Raw genomic sequence first — 21489 nt, forward strand, 5'->3', positions numbered from 1 at the left:
TTTTAAAAAAAATTGTTTTTAAATATAAATATATTAGTTTAAATTGAAAATACAAAATAACTGAAAAATGTATTAACAGTTTTGAAGGGCATAACATCAGTTTCAGTTACTGACACTGGTGATGTATCACCACTATGCTAAAAGAATTGAACATGAATGAAATAACAGTATTCTTGAATAGTACTATAGGTAAATAAACCTGTTTTTGACTAACCAAGCACTTAGTCCCTAATAGCTTAACCTGTATGGCAAGGTCCATCTTCAGTTATGAACTATTGAATGAGAGGACCAATTGAACTTGATTACTGATTAATCTTCCTTTGTTTAATGTTTACATTGAAGAGTCAAACAATATTAATAAAACATTATACTTTTAAAAACAAATATTCTGTAGTAGATTTAATAATCAATATGTTATTAGTTCTATGTTTATTTTACCTCTTAAATATTGTTCAGATAAAATTGTGACATAATTTGAGTAAAAGGGTTTTGGACAGGACGGTTTAAACTGTGGATTAATCCATTCTGTCCTAAACCTTGCCAACCTTGTGCAAGACATTATCTCAATACCTCATATCAATGCTTTTGCCCCGCTTATAGAACGTCTGCTGCAATAATGGCTGATTTCTAGAACGTTGGAATAAGTTCAAATTGGAGAAAGCCAGAGACCTGCCAACTACCCTCCAACGCCTCAGAAATTGACCATTACCGCAATTATGATTAAATGTTCTAGGCTAAGCTAAGATTATGTTGGATGTCTACACAACTCTCCATGTCTTGAAAAAACACTTGGTATGAGGTCTAGAAACCTTCTGTTTACTTTTTTTATAGTTATTGTAAGCCTTGATGAATAGGAGAGAAATATATTCTGTATTAACCTATTTTTTATAGTTTGATTCTGTAATCAGTGGTTCATACTTATATTGATCATTGGTTTGCATAACAGCTAAATTTGCAATTACTTCATGCTAAATTTTAATTAAATCAATTCTCTAGTTTGAAGATAATTGGCAAAATCTGAAAATTCTTTTAATTTGAACACAGGGTGCATAGCCAAATTATTTAAAAAAAAAATAAGCACTTTTCAAGCACTCAAAAAATATTTTTAAGCACTTTAAAAAAATATCATTAATTAGGTAGGGTTGGAAAGTTTTTGACAATTGACTGTTTTTTGTTGTTTGAACCATCATGTCAAAAAANAATCAAAAAAAAAAAAAAACTTTTGGCATTGTTTTTGACAATTGTCAAAAATCATGAAATTTTTAATTGTATAAAACGAATGGCGTTTTCACACATTACGGACTGACAATACTCCGAAATAGATTGGGGTTTAATTAATTGTAAAACGTTGAATAGAGCAATGTGAACTGTGTCTTTTTGCATAGTTGAAAGCAAAAATCAGCCCAATAAAGGAAAAATCTCATTTTGAAAAAGGGGAAATTAAGCACTTTTTAAAAATGCCACGCACCCTGTGAACATCAGTCTAACTAAACCTTTTAAAAGAAATCAAAACAGCCAATCAAAACATTTTTCATGCTATTTTGACACTGCTGAAAGTTCAAATTTTTAATCAAGTACTTTAACTAAAGAGCTTATCCAACTAAATATTTTTTCTATGTGATAATGTGTACACAAACTCAGAAACAAAACAGAGGTAAGACTAACTGATCAAAACATAAGAAACTGAATTTGTAAAACTAAAGATATGGTGCAAAGGAATCAGAGCTAAAAGTATCCAAATTAAAAATTGTCAGAAATTATACAAAGCAGCTCATTTACCTGTGTGCCCTTCTAATTTTTGAACAATTTCTTTAGTTTGTAAGTTCCAAATATATACCATATGGTCTTCAGATCCAGATACAATCCACTAAGAAAGAAAATTAAATAAGTTCATAAGAGAAAATAATAAACATCAAAATTTTTTCACTTTTTGTGTTAATTTTTTTCATTAAGTTTTTTTAATTTTTTATCTTGATTATGTTAATTTATTTTTTATAGCCTGTTTTAATTTCATATACTATTAGCTGTTGTTATTTTCAAATGTGCAAACAAATATACATTTTTATTTATAATAAAAAAATACTTTTTTTTAAACTTTATTTTCAAACATTTTGGGGAAAAAAATATGGACAAAGACTTTATTTCATGACTAAGTTGTATTTTTTTATGCAATAGAATATTAAAAATAAATATGTTACTCAATTTTTCTACAACTTTCACCTGTTTTGTTCTTTTGAAAGAAAAAGAAAGTACTATAAATGAAGAAAAATAATAATAAATAGAACTCACTTTTCCTCCTGTGACAGAGAAATTGGCAAAAATGCAATACTTCTCATTTTTATGGCCAGTGTAAGTTTTCAGACACTATAAGAAAAAAATTAGATTAAGATGAGTAACATATACACAGCTATGATAAACTGACAAAATTATGAAATACAGCCAAATTATGTTAACCTCTTCTGGAAGATTCGTTAATTATTTCATAACCTTCGTTGAACAGCCAATCTACTTTTTGGGTTTACGACTCTCAATGTTCAACTCTGTAGCCTTGTAATTTTGACCCTGATCCAGAAGATAAGGGAACTCCTGGATCAAAAATTGGAAGAAATGAGCCTTTGTGGAGGACTTTTCAATGGGACTAACGCGCATTTGCGTTGCAAGAAGAGGAAAGCCACGAAAACCTACCACGGATAGCCTAATGGCAAGGCTAGACTCTTAACCCATGATCCATCTACACTGGATATATTTTACCTCAGCACTTTGGTCCATACAAGCCTGGAGCACAATTCGTATCGACCAGCCATTCCTGGTATTTGAATCTGGTTCACCTCATTGGTAGGTGAATGCTCGATCCTCTGAGTCACCATGACTCTATTTTGAGTATTAGGATTTTTTTTTCATTTAGAGTTAATATATGAGAGTTTTGATTGGCTGAATGTTACTTATCACTTCGGAAACATTATTTCTGACTATCAGCATCTTAAAAGCTTCAAAAATCGTTCACATAATCTTAAGAAGGATTATTTCTGTTTCTTTATCAATATTCACACTTAGTTAAAAAAATATATGAAAGATTAAACCGTGATATTCAAGGCTATTTATGTCCAAAATTCTGTGGAAAAGAATTTGAAAAATTAAAACTCACTGACATTAAATTGATGTTTATTAAAAAGGTAAACTATCAGAATGATTTACTTTATTTATTTATTATATCAAAAATCTTGAAAATTTAGAATGATATATTTCTTACAAAATAAGCACTATAAAATTGTTATTTAAAAATGCTTAAAATAGTGTATCATATTTAAACCCCAGTAGATCTTACATACAATTTTGTTTTACATTCATATAATATAAACTAAAAGTAGGAAGCAAGCTAAAATAATCATTGAGCACCTTATTGGGCAATAATAAATATATCTTAATGGTATCAAGCCTTATGATATTAATACTTAGTTCCTGAATATTATGTTTCGAAAATAAAAAATGCAGAAATCGATCTATAACAGGTAATAGTAGTTTAAAAAGAATACTACTTTAATATACATGAATTATTAAATTTCAATACAAAATTTCACTTACTTTTCCTTTGCTGTAATCCCATAGCTTTAGTGTGCTGAAAAAGAATCATGATCAATACTAAATACTTAAATTTTATTAATATTTAAAATTAAAAGTGACTTTTAATGTTCATACTTGTCTAAAGTAGCAGCTAATATGTATTTGCCATTTGGTGAAAATTTAACGAAAGACACCGGAGGATTATCATCATCTGAAAAATAGTTACATAATATATAAGTAAAGAGATTTTTTTCCCTTCTATTTTACTTACAAAAATAAAAGTGCCTGAAGAGAGGCACAATATTAAAATTCTTCAAATTTAAATAAAGATAATCAATTGAGATATTATTTCAATAGATACAAATAAAGTATTGAAATAATGTAGAAATCTTATAATTGTCCATTTATGAGAGTTGTCCGTTTATGAGAAGGGTACCCTAGTAACGAAGTTTAACACCGTAAATTGCTTTTAGAATATTTTCAAAGATGTAGAAATAATAAAATAATGGACAATAACTATTTACAAGGATATTTATTTAAATATTAAGAAAGATAAAAAAGAATAAATAAAGAAGTTCGATGTAAATACTTAATTCCAGATATAGCTACAGAGAAATAATTTTCCTATTAGAATAGATACTCAAGTCAGACATATGATAACGAATAAGAGCTTTCAGTCCTCAGTCGGTTTCAAAGTGATGGATTTGAAAATTAATAAATTGTAATACCAATTCTAAAAAAAATTATGAATTTACAATAAAAATATTTACAATTCAAAAGAAAAAATTGACATTCATTTATTTCAAACGTTTGGAAATTTTGGTTTAAACACACTTTTTTCTTTTCAATGCCAACAATAAATTTTCAACATTGATAACACATTGCTGTTCATTTTCTATAAGTTCGAGTAAATACAGAAAGTTCATCATTATTTAAAAGACTTTGAGGCCCTTTGCAATGATTGTGGTGTCATTTCACTCAGTTCATTGGTATCACTATGCACTTCTTCAGCTTTAACTATTTGTTGAACTGGCAACAACTAAAGTTTCAACATTTTTTCAACTGATTCATGAAAATCAAACTTAATGTTAGATGCAATTTTCCCTAACTGTTACAAATCCCTATTTTCTTATTTACCATTAGCACCAGGAATTGACTGCTATTTTTCACTTCAAAATAAACTTTAATATTTATTTATTTTTTAAAAAATTTAGGTAGAATTTGTACGGGTAGCTTCAAAAACTATCTTAACGGATATTACTAACAATATCAGAATAACATTTGTGATGGGACTATTAAGATAAGACCATACATAGGGGAAAACTACAGATATGGAATCAATGGATCAAATTTTTATTGTATTACTCGATTGGCTAATAAATGGAACTAAAAAATTATTCATCTTACCTATTAATGTTTTCAAACATTGTCCAGAGGCTGTATCCCATATTCGACTATTAACAAATAAAATTTAGATTAGTATGTGTTCGAGGAGAAACTGTAATAATTAAAGAGAACATTACATAATCATCAGATACAATAAACGCAGCAGAATGCTACGGCGTTAAACACAAGTAGTCGCAAACCCAAAAATTTCTTCGGCTGTTCAACGCCGGTTATAAAATAATAACATGCCAATGGCTCAGGGGATAGAGTGTTCGCCTTTCAATGAGGTGAACCAGGCTCGATTCCCAGCAATGGCTAGTCGATACGAATCTGGCTCGCACCGAGTATAGTGCTGACGTAAAATATACTCAGTTGTAGACAGAATCATGGCTTACAGTCCCCTTGCCATCAGGCTAACTGTGGGAGATTTTGACGATTTTCCTCACCACGTAACGCAAATTCGGGTTAGTTCCATCAAAAAGTGCTCCACGAAGGCAAAATTTTCCCCAATACTTGATCGAGTTCCCTTGTCTTCTGGATTGGGCTCAAAATTTCAAAGCTATGGAGTTGAACATTAGTAATTGCAAATCCAAAAATGGGTCGGCTGTTCAACAACTGTTATAATATGAAATAATAACACGTTAGAGCCGCAGTGGGTCAGACCATTTGCCTCCCAATAAGGACTCGTGTTTGAATCCTAGCGAAAATTCTGTTCACGGGATAACCGTGCTGACATAAATTATCCTCAGTGGTAGGTGGGTCATGCGTTAGAATCCTGTATATTGCCAGGTTAACCATGGGAGGTTTTCCTCTCATCATGTCACAAAAGCAGGAGGGAATATACGTTTTTCCCGTGGAAGAAGCACCAACTGCTATTTTTGGTAGTAAACATATTCTGTTTTTTCTTTCGAATCTATTAAGCATATTTTCATGATCTCAGTTTTTAAAGTTAGTTACATAAAAATTTACTCATTATCACATAAAACTTGCCATATAAATTCTAAGTAAGATAATATAAAAAAATAAAATCAGTATCTTTCAACTATAGAGTGCCTGCTTTGAGAAAAATGTTAAGTGTTGTCAACAGAGACTTAATTTATAGAACAATGTAATAGAAATATATAAAGATCTTACTCATTAAATGCTTTATTTCAGTTGTATGTATACAATTATACCACAAGAAAACCAATTTAAAGATTTATCATTTTACAACAATCAATAAAAAAATAAACACATTTAAAGCTTTTCTATTGATGATAATAAATAAGAGGAGGTGAGGAAGAATTAAAATTGTATTTTTATAAAATTATTTCTAGATTAAGAATTCAACTTACCAAAGACCATCATAGCTACTAGAGACTATTAAAGACCCATCACGATTGAAGTGTACCTAAAATAGTAAATGTATTACTTCACACACACTCATGATAAAAACTAATTATTTTATCGACAATAATCCCTCTCATAAATCGAATCTACAAGCCGTTAATAATGACACTCGAACAATATCCGTTCATTAGAACTACAACAATGAAAAAAAGTTAATAAAAAAAAATCTTGTTCAGAGGAGAGAAATTAAAATAGCCCTAATTAATTTACATCCTATAGGGCAAGATTTTCTAAATAATAGTTCCTTTTAAGAATTAGCAATCTAGTAAAATGCAATTGTATCAGATATAAAGTAATGGATAAATAGAGAACAAAAATTAATAATAAAAACTTTCTTATATAGGAAAGTCCTTAACAGTTTGAGTAATATATTGGAGTTAATACTTATGTGAATAGATTAAAAAAAAAAAGTTATTTTAATTTCTTTTCTGGTCAATTTTGGCAAAACAAAGAAAACCAAAGGAATCTTTAATTTACACACTAAATGAATTATTTTTTGTGTGCATAAAGTATAACTTTATATACAGTGACACATTTCGGGAGTGACCACTCTCTGTTCCACAGTAAAATGGTCGCTAATGAAGGTTGGTCTTGGTGTGGAAATGCCACTTGTATTGACATTATGAAAACTAGATCGTAAATATTGAGTGTCAAAAAAAATTATTCCCACTATATATGTAAAATAAATTTACTAATAGATAGAACTATTTTAAATAAATTAACAATTATGTTTTTTGTTTAAGTTTACATTTAATTTTATATCATATAAATCAGTTAGCTTTAAAAAATGAAAAGAGGTGTGTTTGTTTGAGATGCTTCTTTTTTTCTAAAATAACTTCTTTTTTTAATTTAACTTTCAGCTCTACTGCAACATAAGGTTGTAGATCTCTTTCAGAGATCGTCAAAAAGAGTTCTCTAAATAAGAGCCGCACGCAAATATTTTGTTTTGTTAATATTTTTTGTGTAGATATTTCTTTGGTATTTCCCTACTAAACCTTTTTCACGTGCAGAAGTTTATCCACTCGATGAGAGAGGTTTTGATGGTCTCTGCTAAAGGTTTTCTTCAACAAAAAGTATATGAAAAAAAAAACAAAATTTCTGTGTCTCCCAAGTGGTCGTAAAAAGAAGAGGTTACTACATGGAGGTGGTCTTCGCTGTAGGTTTCACTGTACAAGAAAGGAATTAGTTGATGTTATGGAGAAGGGAAGTAATCTTATCATAATTTGTTGAAATTTTTTTACCAACATTTAAAACGTCTTAGCTAATTTTTTGTGTATCAGAAGTCATTTACTTATAGAAGTCATTACATTATGAGAAGTCATCTCCTTATACTTCAAATTACTAATGTAGTTTCAGGTACTCTAAAGGGTTTCTTATAATGTTCTCTTCAGATGATTTTAAGGATAATTTCTAGACGAATATTCCAATAGAATTTAGAATGCTAAGTGATTGCATATTGATAAGTATAAAATATTACTTACAGCAGAGACTGGATCTGAGTGCGCAGGAAGGGTCTTCAAACATTTTCCTGTTTTTACATCCCAAATACGTACACTTTCATCAAACTAGTGTGAAAAATTCATTATTACACATTGATTCAGACATATACAGAGACTCCATCCAACCTCTGGTCAGAGTTTTCGGTAGCAACTAATTATGAAAGTTTTAAGTAATTTTCCAGTAATTTCAATAGTTTTACAATAAAATGGGTATTAGCAAACTTAAGTCATTAAACAATTAGCGATAAAAATTAAGAAATTAGGATTTTTCTCATTTTAGGATATTGGTTTGTTGTAATAATGTATACAAAATTTCAAAATTCTAAAACTAGAAGGAAATGGACCATAACATTATAAATAACTGTAATAAACACATAAAAATGACTCACTTTCATAACAACTGTAAAGAAATAATCTGATATCAACATGAATTCACGACATAACAGTGTAAATAATATTCAAGTTCAGAATTCGCATGTGTAACAACATAGCATAAAAAATGACGAAATTTAAAATATGACGAAGAAAACAATTAATAATTGCCAGTAAACGATAGAGAGACAATGTTGATTGATAATAGAATCATCATGAATCGAGTGTGTCAAAAGTAATTATTCAAACCCAAAATTTATATGTTGTAATAACTTACAAGAATTTTAGATATTTAAAAGAGCATGTGGAAATAAACTAAAAATGATTTGAAAATCCCTTGGTTATCTGAAAGGATCGTTGCGAAACCGATAATTTAATTTTAAAATTTGCATGTTAAAATATTATGACATTAAAAATATTAGAATTTGAAAAACCATGTAAGAATTGAGAACGGCTGCTGAAAAAAACAATGTAGACTTACGATGGAATTGTCGCATCAAAAAATGATAAGCTATAAATAAATCGAATGTATTAGGTACATCAGAACTTGACAATCCTTGAAGAAACGGTTTTAAGAACAATAAATAGAGCTATTAGATTTAGGGTTGAAAAGATTATTTTGTTTTACACAGTGCATTATATTGAAATTTGAAAAAAAAAAAAAAAAAAAGATTNAATTTAAAAAAAAAAAAAAAAAAAAAAGTGGGGAAATGGTTTGAAAAACAAAAAAAAAACCACAGCCACAAAAAACCATCAAAATATGACTTCTTTGCAGAATGGATTATAATTCCTGTAGTTTGTGGTAAAAGGCAAATTTGCATAGAAAATACGGATAATCTGCAGTGGTTGAAGTATCTGCATATACATAATAGAATTTATATAAATTTATTAAACATAGAATTTATTATAGAATGAATTATACACACAGCATAGAAATTTCTTTTTTCCTTTCAATGCATATTTATAAACAGACAAAAAAAAAATTTTTTTTAGCAGTGTTTGAGACATACTGACTAATTCTTTATTATTGGAATGTATACTCTGTAATATAAAGCATTTTTAAAATTGTAGCATGGAGAGAGAAATGAATGGTAGATTTATAATGTGAAAATATCTAAGGTCTGTTAAAAAATCTTATGAACCAGAAAATAAACTGAAATTTGTTCCCAGTGTGATCAATCAGTTGCTCAAACTTATAACAAATAAATAGGTACTTTCAAGTCTTTAAACCTTAGATCTCTCTACTAGTCTTTTTAATAAATTAATTTATAAAATTGATTAACTTTGTACATACAGTACAATAATAAGCTCAAGAGTACATTTTTGCAGTTTTCAGGAAAATATATTACTTAGGTTTAAGATAATATAGGCTTACTAAAAGTGGGCTTTACAATCAAGACTTTGTAAACCTAACAGTACATTGTAGTGTATAGTTAGCATCTAAAATAGATATTTCAATAACTATATTCCATGGCAGTAATTATTTCTGCAAAATATGAATTAGCAGGAAAAAAAGACCATTAGAGAAGTCTAACAAACATTAATTTATCATCAGAGTCTAATCGAAATAATAAACAGAAATCTTAATGTCATTTTTAATTAAGGTATTTGTTTCTGAAAAATGGGTCAGACTTGACAGAATGCAAAAGTGGTTTAACATTATAATTAGAGCAATTTCTTTATTTGCTTAATTTACCACCTTTGATGCACGATTACTCAGTTTATGCTGTTATAATAATATTAAAAGAACAAATAGTGAATTAAAGTGAGAATTATTATTCACAAATTTGCTCTTTTTTTCAATATAAAACAATTTAATTAAAACTAAATAACAAAACACAAATTTTAATTTTTACAAAAATTGACATGTACTTACAGAACCTGATACCACTAAATTAGATTGAGGATTGAAGTTGCAGCAGAAAACATAATTGCTGTGACCTTTTAGGGTCTTTACACATTTGCCCTATCAAAGAAAAAAGTTTTAGTTAATACATAAGGTAATAATAACACCAGTGAACAATTATTATTTAAACAGTGAATTAATTTTTTTCTAAAATGGATATGAATAAAAAGGCAGGGTTTTTAAGGGATGGTGGCTTACAAAAAGGGTGCATCAAAGGGTAGACAGAAGTGGGCCACCCTTCTAAAATCGCTCATGGAGTATAACCACAAATAATAAATAACTGTATAAACACAAATTAATATTTTTTAACAAATATAATTTTTTTTAGGAAATCTACAATTTGTGTAAAAATAGTTTAAAAAGTGAATTTCTTGTTTTAAATTTTTCAAATAATAACAATTTTTTATTATTTTGAAGCTTCAAAATTGATAATACATAACTGATAAAATAATTAGTAAAATATATCAATTGCAAAATGACAAGAAAATAGTTCGAAGATAGGGGTCTGTCCAGACATTTTGTGAAAGGTTTTGTTTTCGCGAAAAAATTACTCATTCTTTCAACCAGGGTCCTGCTTTTATGAATTTGTGCAAATAGGGTCTTGGTTATTGCAAAAAACTTTTTCAAGGCATTTTTAAATTGTAAATAGATACAAGATTATGCTCAGCATTGCAAAATTATAATTAAAAAAATTTAATTTTCAAAAATAAACAGCAATTGTTGCTTCATACAAATATATGGTATTTAGCCTATACTGCTGAACGCAGAATATTCATTTCGGATGAATAATTGAAGAATCATCTGCCGAAGACAAAACTTAATTCGTTTACATCCATCTTTCATGTTTTCTGCTCTGGGAAGGATTTATTCAATTAACAAAATAATAAAGAAGATAAAAAAATTTGTGAAGGGTCCGATTAAAAGAAAAATCATTTTGTGAAGGGTCCGATTTTAAGTTAAAATATTTTGTGAAGGGTTCATTAACAGACCCAAATTTCTTCTAAACAGACCCCTGGAAGATAATCCAAATCCTGTGAATAAAGAGACAATAAATTAATGAGAATACCATGCCTTCTTGGAGTGCAATAATATAAAAAGAACAAAAAATTAAACTAGATCTTCCTAAACTAGAAAATTCAGTGAAATGGAATAACAAAGGTTACTGCATTGGGCAATAAAATTTCAAAATCTTTTGTATAGAAAAATACATGGAAGTACTTACAAATGGGTATTTGATGAATGATAAAACATTAATGTGAATAATTTAACAATGTACAGACAGTATTTTAATGTCAAAAATTTGTTTATGTTTAACTTTATTGGTTAAGCTCTATTGCATGTTTGGGCGTGGTTGGGCTTAAATAATTGTCATATGATAAGGATCATTCAAAAACTCATTATCTTTATAATACAATACAAAACTAAAATTACTTTCATGTTAACTTTAGTAAAAGTCTAAAGCTCTATTTTTTATAATATTAAATACTAAAAATAATTCCGTTGTTTCCTTATAACCAGGCCTAGGATGCTGAAAAATGCATTTTTTTCAAAAATTATTATTTTCCTTTATAGGACATTTTTCTTGGTTTTAAGTCATCCTTTCACCCCTTAATATTTTAGCCTTATTTATATAACTGTAAATAATAATTTTAGTACACTTTACTTTATTCCAAAAAAAATTGCTTTATAAGGGTAATTAAAGTTTTTCAAAGAAAAAAAACACAGGTATTTTACCTAATTAAAAGAAAGAAAAAAAAACTACTGAGTTAACATATTATAATAGAAACTTGTCAGCATATTTAAACATATTGAAAAATGTTCACTCAAATTTTTCTGCATATAGCAGTTTTTTCACAAAAACAAAGCTTTTTCTTCAAAAATTACAAAACTCAATAAAATATTGGAAAATGAATTGTCCAAACAAAGAGACTTTATTATTAAAATCAAATCTAAAAATTTAAATTGTTTTGATTTAAATTAATTTACTTTGTTTTTATAACTTAAATATGCGAAGAACTACGCCACTTCTCCTGTTAGTTTTGTAGTCTGTAAATCATTGAGCCTATATAGCCTAGCACTCAATTTTTCTCTCGTCCTTCTCTTTTCGATTAAGCTGTCATCTTCTCGGATTCCCAAGCTGCAATTCTGGTCATTGCCAACTACTCTCAAGTCCCTAGCTCTTTGTCCATTGTGAAATGTAAATCTTTAATGACAGAGATAGGTAAAAAATATAAAACGATTGCCTCACAATGGATCCCATCCCACTGTGGTATTCCCGGCAACGAAAAAGCTGATGCACTTGCCAAAAAAAGTTGTTTGTCAATCAAGCCCCAAATAACTTGGTTAGATTAAAGTCCACTTCATTAATGATTAATCATGCAATTAAGACAACACATATATCATTGCTGAAAGAACAGACAAAAGAAAAATCGTGGGGAAATGACATCCTTAATCTCCCCGATTGCCCAAGAAGCAGTGCTGTAGCTGCCTTTCGTCTTGCTACCAAGCACAATTGCTTATACGCTCATCTTTTCCGTCTTAAAATAGAGGATAATCCTGCCTGCCCCCTCTGCCGCAGTAGTGCGACGATGAATGCTGAACATCTTCTCCACTGTTCAGTTCTCACAAAGAACTGCATCTACTTCCGATACTGGGAGGCCAGAGAACTTTTGTTCAATTTAAGTTCTTGATTTAGTTTTTGTGTTTGATGTTTTGTTTTTGTATTTCGTATATTTCATCTCTTTCTGTATTTGTATTTTCTCTTGATCTCTGTAGGATAATGTCTGTATCGCATGCTGCATTGGAAATAAACAAAAATATAGCCTAGCAATATACTAAGTGCATAAGTAAACCTAACTTTTATGGCCATGGGCATTATTATTTTAAAGAAATAGTATATGACTTATTTTGTGCATTTGTACCTCTAACTACAATAGATATCTTTATTTCAGAACATTTTAACTTTAAAGACAAAATTTACATACTTTAATTAATAAATATCAATGATAATAATGTATCACTGCAGGAAAACTCAGCACAATAAAATTGCAATAGTCTTTAGTCAATGCATAGAAAATAATTTAATATCCATTATAACCAAAAGCTTTAAAAAAAAACTCTATACTTAATTCTTTCAATTAAAAACAATACTCAATTTTTATTAAACTATATGTACTAAGTATGTAAAATATACACAATTATAAAAGTTTTTAAGCATAAACATATGCATGCCATGTATTTTTGTAAACTTTTTTAAAATAATAAATTTTTTAAAAGTATTTCAAAAAATGAAAAAAATTTAAAATTTCAGATAAATAACCCCAAAACTTACAGAGTTCACCTCCCAGATCTTCAAAGTTTTATCATCAGAAGCACTGACAAGTAACCTGCTATCAATAGACCATGCTACATCAGATATACCCTAAAAATAAGCGCCAATTAAAAATAATATTTCAATTTTTAAATAAAGAATATTTAGGAATTGAAATAGTATGAAGAAGCTTAAATTGTTCTTCTTTTGTTCTAATTAGAAATACATAAAATACAAAAAAAATCACTCATGTTGGGGCAAATCAACTTATTATCCAAAGCAGCAAAAGTTAAAGCTTGGTGATATTTGCAGCAATATGGCTCATGTCTAACCATAAATTAAATAACATTATAAAAATTAGATTAAAATTTATTCACTTCTCTGCCTGGGTATTTTAGTAATTTTCACGCTGATTAAGAGCTATGATAAAAAGGAGAAAATAAAATGAAAGTGGACAAAAAATTATGCATTTTTTTTTATAATGATGACTATTTTATTTATTGTTAGGTATTTTTTTTATTTATAAAATTGGAACATTATATAAATAAAATAAGCTAAACAAACCTAAATAATGTTAGCCCTGTATGATTTTAAAATCGTTATTTCAGTTTAAAAGAATTTTGTCAGTAGTAATTAGTGATTTGGCCGAATATTTGATAATAAAAAATCGGCTAAATACTGAATATTTGGTAGACAAATAACAATTATTTTTATATTATTATTATTAACCATTTCCCTTTTACCCAAATACTGAATATTTGGTAGACAAATAACAATTATTTTTAAATTAATTTAGTAATTATTGAAAAATAATCAAAGTTTGCTATATTATTGTTGCGTTAAAAAAATATAATATTCGTGTTACTATTTGTAATAAGCGCAGTAACTTCTCACTTATGCATAGGGTGACCAGACGTCCCCGATTTCCGGGGATTGTCCCCGGCGAGGACCTCGTGTCCCCGGTCGGTTTGCGTCCCCGGTTATAAAATTTAAAAATTTTGTGTAAAATATTTGATAAAAATATGTTATATGTAATTTTTATTTTCTCAAAAATTTTCATACAAATTAATGTAAGCATTGAAAATTAAATGTAAACTAGTTTTTAAGAACACACTATAACTTATACTACAGAAATTTTGGAACACATAACTTTAATATCTAGTTATGTTTACATTTTTACTAGGCTGTACGCCAGACATGTTTATATAAGAAAAGAAATTTAAAACAAGACGTAACATGAAAATTAGTTGCTGCTTTTAAAACAATTAATATCTTGGGTTACATAAACTGCCAATATTAGCTAATTTCCACTAAAAACAACAACAATTACCACATTTCCGTTTTATTTTAGAAAAATAGCTAAAACATTTTATAATCAGGTAAACATTTTATAAATATCTAACCAATAAAGTATAAAACCATTTTTTATGAAATTATTATTATTACTTACGACTAATTAATTTTTATAAATTCTAATTATTCTACATTTTGAAAACCTCATAAGTTTGTTATCGTAATAGATATTTAGAAAAATATTTTTATTTCTNTATTTTATTTATTGTTAGGTATTTTTTTTATTTATAAAATTGGAACATTATATAAATAAAATAAGCTAAACAAACCTAAATAAGGTTAGCCCTGTATGATTTTAAAATCGTTATTTCAGTTTAAAAGGATTTTGTCAGTAGTAATTAGTGATTTGGCCGAATATTTGATAATAAAAAATCGGCCAAATACTGAATATTTGGTAGACAAATAACAATTATTTTTAAATTAATTTAGTAATTATTGAGAAATAATCAAAGTTTGCTATATTATTGTTGCGTTAAAAAAATTTAATATTCGCGTTACTATTTGTAATAAGCGCAGTAACTTCTCACTTATGCACCACCTTTTTCATGCGCCTTTCTCATTTATACGACAGTTTTCCAAGGTTCCTGCTGATTTTATAAGAAAATACTGATCATGATCATTTGCTTATGCCTTATTCCAAAAAGAAATATTGAAATGATGAGCCAAAATTTTTCTAGGAATAGTCACAAAATTTTCTTTTATTTTTTTCCACTTTGAATGGAATTTTTTTTTAGAAAAAGTTTTTAGATTAAAAATTGAAGCAAATAAATAAACCTTTGTTACAAGTAAAATGAAATATGCTGTTGGACCCAGGGAATTAGTTAATTTTTCTTCCCTAGCCATTATTTCTCTTTTATAGTTTCTAGGAAGATATTTCTTTGACAATTTTAAATAGAATGTCTAATCTATTACATCACCCACATTGAAAACTCATCCATCTTTAAAGAAAAAACCTTTGCTGAAGCCCAGCTGTTAATTTTTATACCCATGCTGTTTTCTAGTCAGGCTAGCATGGTATTTACCATGTGAGGCTATTACCAATATTTACCATGGTTTTTACAGTCTTGGGGAAAATCTGCTTTTCCAATAATTTTTACCATCTATAAAAAAATTTTCTTGCGTTTTGTAAAACGAAACATTTTCCCCATCCTCAGAAAAATTTCTTTTTGTTTCTGTTATTTCTGTAAGCATCTTAAAAACGTACATTAAAGCAGTATGGAAAGAATTCGGAACTTGGTTAAAATGGTCTTTTATTAAACATTACAGTATGATCATTTTATCATACGATCATTTTAAGAATCAAAATTCTTTAAATTTTAGTGAAGATCAAAATTTTCTTAATATTCCTAAAAAAACATATTTTGTCCTGATCTTTCTTTTCTTTTATAGAGCACTATTATTACTCCTTTATACTACTCAATATAAGAAGTATAGCATATTATGAGATACTGTTCAAAATGCTAACATTAAATGTAAAATAAATGTATGATTGTAACAAGTTAAATATTACTAGCCTTCCGCTTTTGAAAAAAAAAAGTTTTTTTTTGTATGTTTAAGTGAGCAATATATACTATGTGAGCAATGTGTACTTGTTATGTTAAAGTGAGCAATGTATACTCGAAATAGAGACAAATAAAAGACATTTTTTTCATTTCTGGTTCAATATAGAAAAGTGAAAAACAAACATCATTTCACTTTGTTTTCATTTACAATCTTAAATTGAAATGTTTATGTTGCAAACAAATAGCCACCGACTAAGTTGTCTTAATCCCTTTAAAAAAAAAAAAAAAATACATTGGAAATTCAGCTGCATACTTTCAAATAATGCATCTTTATTTTTGTTGATCATAATCTATCATGCCGCCTATTTTCCATCTTATAGCTAATTATTGAGATCAACATTTAGTGTTATCAGTGAAGCCATTTCACTTCATTTCATTGTCTCTTTACATCTTGCAAAAACTTATTGTTGTTAATTAACTTGTTTTAAATTTAATGTTAGTTGAAATGTAATGTGGAAGAGAATACAGTACTAAGGAAAAACAATAACAGACAATAAGAAAAACTATGCCTTTTCCCTCATGATAAATTTTTAGACTATAAAATTGTAACTATTAACAAACTGATCCAAAATTTAAATTGGTATATAATCTGCTGTAAGAGTAAAGTAATCAAATTCACATGAAAGACAGCAAGGTAAAAAAAATAATATAGTATAACCCCTGATTAGATGTAAAGCAATCACAATGAAGAAAAAAAATAATAATAACTCAAAAAAAAAACTAAATTAATCTAATAAGAAGCTTGGGAATAGAAATTCTTTGATCTCTAACTTTTAACTTAACCTAACACTCACTATTAGCAAAAAGTAAGAAAAACTATTTTTGAATCTGGTGACCTAGCAGCGCTTCATGTCTAAAAATTTGGAAAAAAATAGTAATGAAATAAGTTAAACAAAAAATAGAATGTCAGAACAAAAAATGACAAAAATAAAAATTGCAACTAGTTGCAACACTTACAAACACACTGTAATTACAACAAATTTTTGTATAAAAACATCTTTTTTAGAATGTGTAATAGAAATGATCACAAGAAACTTAAAACTTACAATAAATAATTATAATAAATAAATTTATAAAACAAATCTCTCTTAAAAAAAAAAAATAATAATAATTTTTTCCCGATATTTTTGATACAGGGCAGTCGTATGAACTTGTTTATACAAGCTACTCCTTTTAAACTTGACATTTCTACTCAACTAATAGCATATTTAAACTTTTGTTGCCCATGCTAAAAATGACTTGAAATATATTTAAAAGCCACATTAAATGTTCTCTTTTTAATGCTTACAACTGTTCACTTGCTTAATCTTACAATTCTTTGACATCAAGACAAAAAAGAAATTTCATCGGTTGAATATTAATATACATACACATTAATGTTTTGCATATTATAGATACGCTAGGATTAGTGTTTAATAGCATAGTAAAAAAGTTCTTCATCAACACTATAATGAAATAAAAGCTTTAAGAGCATAGCAACATGACTATTTTTCTAATTCTAATTAAAAGAGTACTTAAGAGTAAGAGTATTCTAATTTAAAGAGCAATATTTTTTATTATATTAATAACAACTAGTACCTAACATTGAGAGTGATTACTTAAATTTCATTACTATGCTAGTACCAATATACTGAAATGTATCTTAATGGCTTTAAAATAAGAAAAAATTAGGACTCTGTAAATGAAAAAAAATTTTCCCTTAAAAAAAAACCACAGAAAAAAAAAACTTACTAGCTTATGACCAGGTATAGTCTTTTCAAATTTTCCATCTTGCGCACACCATAACTTAATAAGTTTGTCAGCAGCTTTAAAAAAAGAAAATAACATTAAATGCATTATCTTAATTGTTAATGATTAAAAGACACTTTTCAATAATAAGTAAAAATTTTTTAAATTGAAAGTTTTTTTCCTAAATTAGAAATATAAAATGCCCTTTTTCTTCCAATTTTTAAAAGTGATTTTTTCTTAAATGATGAAATATCCTGTAATTCTCTGTTCACAAATTATTTTTCATCATAAAATTTAAAAATAAACAGATTAGCAGGACTGGGCGACATAGAAATTTTATATCGTGATGCATCGTCAGTTTTGCATCGCGATATAGCAATGTATCGCTATAAAGTGATGTATCGCAATATAGTATTTTTGAATTTCATTTACTTGTAAGGCACAGAAAGTCGGATTTCTATCAAAACTTCATACTCAGATTGATTTAAATCAACTTATGAATTTGAAGATAATTATATGTTTTGCTTAAGAAGGATATTAATGTTACATTTTCTAAAAATGATCGCACAAATAACGAAAGATTTCTTAATTTAAAAATAAATAATAAAAAAATAAATAAAATTGAAATTTATCAATATATTTACCTAACAATATAGAAAGAAAATTTAAAAAATAAGCTCGTTAAAAATTATTTGTATGCTTAAAACATACAAAGTGCTAAAAAAATTTTAAAAAAAAAATGCTTTTAAAACACTATTTTTTATCATTATTATTTCACATAAATAATTAAGTTAAATGGAATAATTACCATATTCTGAACGAAGAAACAAAGTAAGGTTTAATTCTTAAAAATAAAAACAAAAGAATTATGATACTCAATAGTATATTTAACAGACAATATTGAAAGAAAATTGAAAAACACGATTACACTCTTTAATAAAACAAAGTGCTAAATTATTTAAAAAAAAAAAAAAAAACGAAGTCAAAAACCTTACTAATTTTTTGGAATAAACAAAGTTGATTGACTTATGTCCAAATCCATAAGAGAAAAAATAAGTTTTGTTATAATTTTATTTATAAAAATAAAACAACTAAAGATTTATAAATTTAAAATCAGTAATAAAAACCCATTAAATTATTAGAAGTTTTATCCAAACAGTTTTTCATAAATTAAAATAAAGTAAAAAATAGCCTAACAAATTTAATTACTTTGTAATTTAATGCTTTATGGGCACCTTAAACTAGATTTCCGATTGTAATAAATTCAATAATGTAAAAAATTACTTAAACATATAATATCAAAATTAATTTTTGCATTTAAAAATAAAAGTTTTGTTTTAAAAAAAAATTTATCTAAGTAATTAAGAAACACTTCTTTATACATTTTTTTCAATAATAGATTATGTTCAGAACAAGGTAACGACGGCGATCACAAAGTCAGTCTCACTCAAATAATCTACGAGAAACGATATCAAGTCGCGACAAAGAAAAATATGAGGCGCGAAAACTAACATACGAGATCACAATATATATTCTCAAAACTATGGTTCTGATTCTACCACTCATCAATCAAGGCCATTTCAACATAACGAAAATCGTCTTCCACAGTGCGAGTCGGTATCAGTTGCAAGAAGATCCTTTCGCGTCTTAAATCGATACATCGTTTTGGGCTAGTAGTCTTTAGTCTACGGCTTAAATCAGATTTATGATGCATCGCCTGAAGTGAAAGTTGTTGTATCAGCTTGCTGATATATGCATTAAATCAATATGTCGGGATACATCGATTTATAGCCCAGTCCTACAGATTAGATGAAATAAAAAAACACTTCATTTATTTGGTAAACAGAGTGTTTCTATAACGCAATAATTTTAATATTCTAGATATCAATATTAAAGAATTGATAATTTCTTTATATTCAAATAATTCATAAATTTGCAGCATAAAGAATTTATTAAAAAATAAAAATACTACAAACAGCGATTTGCAGCAGAACTTTATTAGCAACAGTTACCACTGCAGCAATTTTTTTTTTAAATAACTAAGGAAGGTATAGTAACAAAGGAATGTACATAATATTTTACACTGAAATATAAAAAAAAAACCATGAAAAATATACTTACAGGAACTTGCAAGCCATTCACCGCTTGGACTAAATTTTACGGAGCTTATTGCTTTGGAATGACCAGCAAGGGTATATTTCAATGTATAATTAGGAGACTAGAAAATAATAAAAAATAGAATCACAGTTCATTCATTTTTAGTATTTAAAAGCTAAGCTAAAAGAATAGGTTCATATAGATTTGTGCTTTGCTATAAGTCGTGCAATCTTTACTTTAAACACAAATATAGTTTGCGTGCATTTTTGACATAAACAGTTAGTGTTACATACGGTTGTTTCGTTACTATAATGAAGCATTTTCTTCAGTGTCGAAATATTTAATGATTCAAGATTCATGGTCTACACTAGGGGTGCACAACCTGCGGCCCGCGGACCAAATGCGGCCCTTCGACTACTGCAGTGCGGCCCACGAGCGAGAGCTTCTAAACACAATTTTAAAAAAATTTAAAAAATGGGAATTTTTAATCGTACTTTTAAGTCATCACGTTTTGACACCATCAATTTTAACAGATTCAGATTCTTTAGTAAATGTACGTTTAACGCGCTTTCTTGAAGCTGAATTTATCGTAAATATAAATGATTTTTTTAAACAGTTATTTCCGCTTTTCTACGTGATTTTGAAAAATTCCGAATTTTTATTACGACGCGAGTTTCAGATCGCAAATTTAAATAATCACTTTTTGTGCACTTTATTTGTGACGATTTCATCTTAAATCTAAGTGATTTTTTCTTTTTTTTTTTTTTGAAATTCTTTCTTTTTTTTTCAAAAATTTTTCGCGGCAGTTATTGCTATGCGTTCCCACGTATTACGAAAAATTCCAATTATTCTGTTACGACATGCAAATTTTAAATCATGCATTTGACGCGCTTTATTCCTGCTGAGTTTAGCATAAATATATTTTTTCCTAATTATTTCTATACTTTTCCTCGTGATTTTGATGATCCCGTTATTTAACTATGATATTACGACACGTGATTGTTAATAACGCAATTAAATAATCACTTTTTGATACGGTATTATGGTACAGTTTTATCGTAAATCCTAGTTATTTTTCCTTCGTTTTTATTTCCGCAACGAATATGATTTGGTCGAATGTGGTAATGAATTGTGATTTGATCAAAAACCAAATATTCGGCAAAAAAAAGAAGAAGAAAAAATCGACTGAACGCCGTACACTTGGGGCCAAATAGCAAAATCTTTTAGCAGCATAGCAACACTGAAACTAAAATTTCAATGCTCAGAATAATATTTCCTGGAAAAACGTATTCATAAATTAACTCTAAAAAATAAGGCCAATCAAGA

At 27.8% G+C, this 21489-nt stretch overlaps 1 protein-coding gene across 1 annotated transcript in view; it reads right to left on the minus strand.

Annotated features, from left to right (window-relative positions):
* Positions 1–21489, minus strand: part of LOC107455599 (WD repeat-containing protein wds) — a 29376-nt gene that overhangs the window by 1780 nt on the left and 6107 nt on the right. The window contains exons 2-12 of the mRNA XM_016073222.3: positions 20188–20284; positions 18070–18143; positions 13445–13534; positions 10084–10173; positions 7818–7901; positions 6282–6337; positions 4969–5015; positions 3697–3772; positions 3583–3616; positions 2290–2364; positions 1780–1867 (exon numbers count right to left, since the gene is read on the minus strand). Coding sequence (XP_015928708.1) covers positions 1780–1867; positions 2290–2364; positions 3583–3616; positions 3697–3772; positions 4969–5015; positions 6282–6337; positions 7818–7901; positions 10084–10173; positions 13445–13534; positions 18070–18143; positions 20188–20284 — 811 coding nt within the window. The remainder of the gene's footprint in view (positions 1–1779; positions 1868–2289; positions 2365–3582; positions 3617–3696; positions 3773–4968; positions 5016–6281; positions 6338–7817; positions 7902–10083; positions 10174–13444; positions 13535–18069; positions 18144–20187; positions 20285–21489) is intronic.

This window comes from Parasteatoda tepidariorum, chromosome 4 (assembly GCF_043381705.1).
Source record: "Parasteatoda tepidariorum isolate YZ-2023 chromosome 4, CAS_Ptep_4.0, whole genome shotgun sequence".
Taxonomy (NCBI): Eukaryota; Metazoa; Arthropoda; class Arachnida; order Araneae; family Theridiidae; genus Parasteatoda; species Parasteatoda tepidariorum.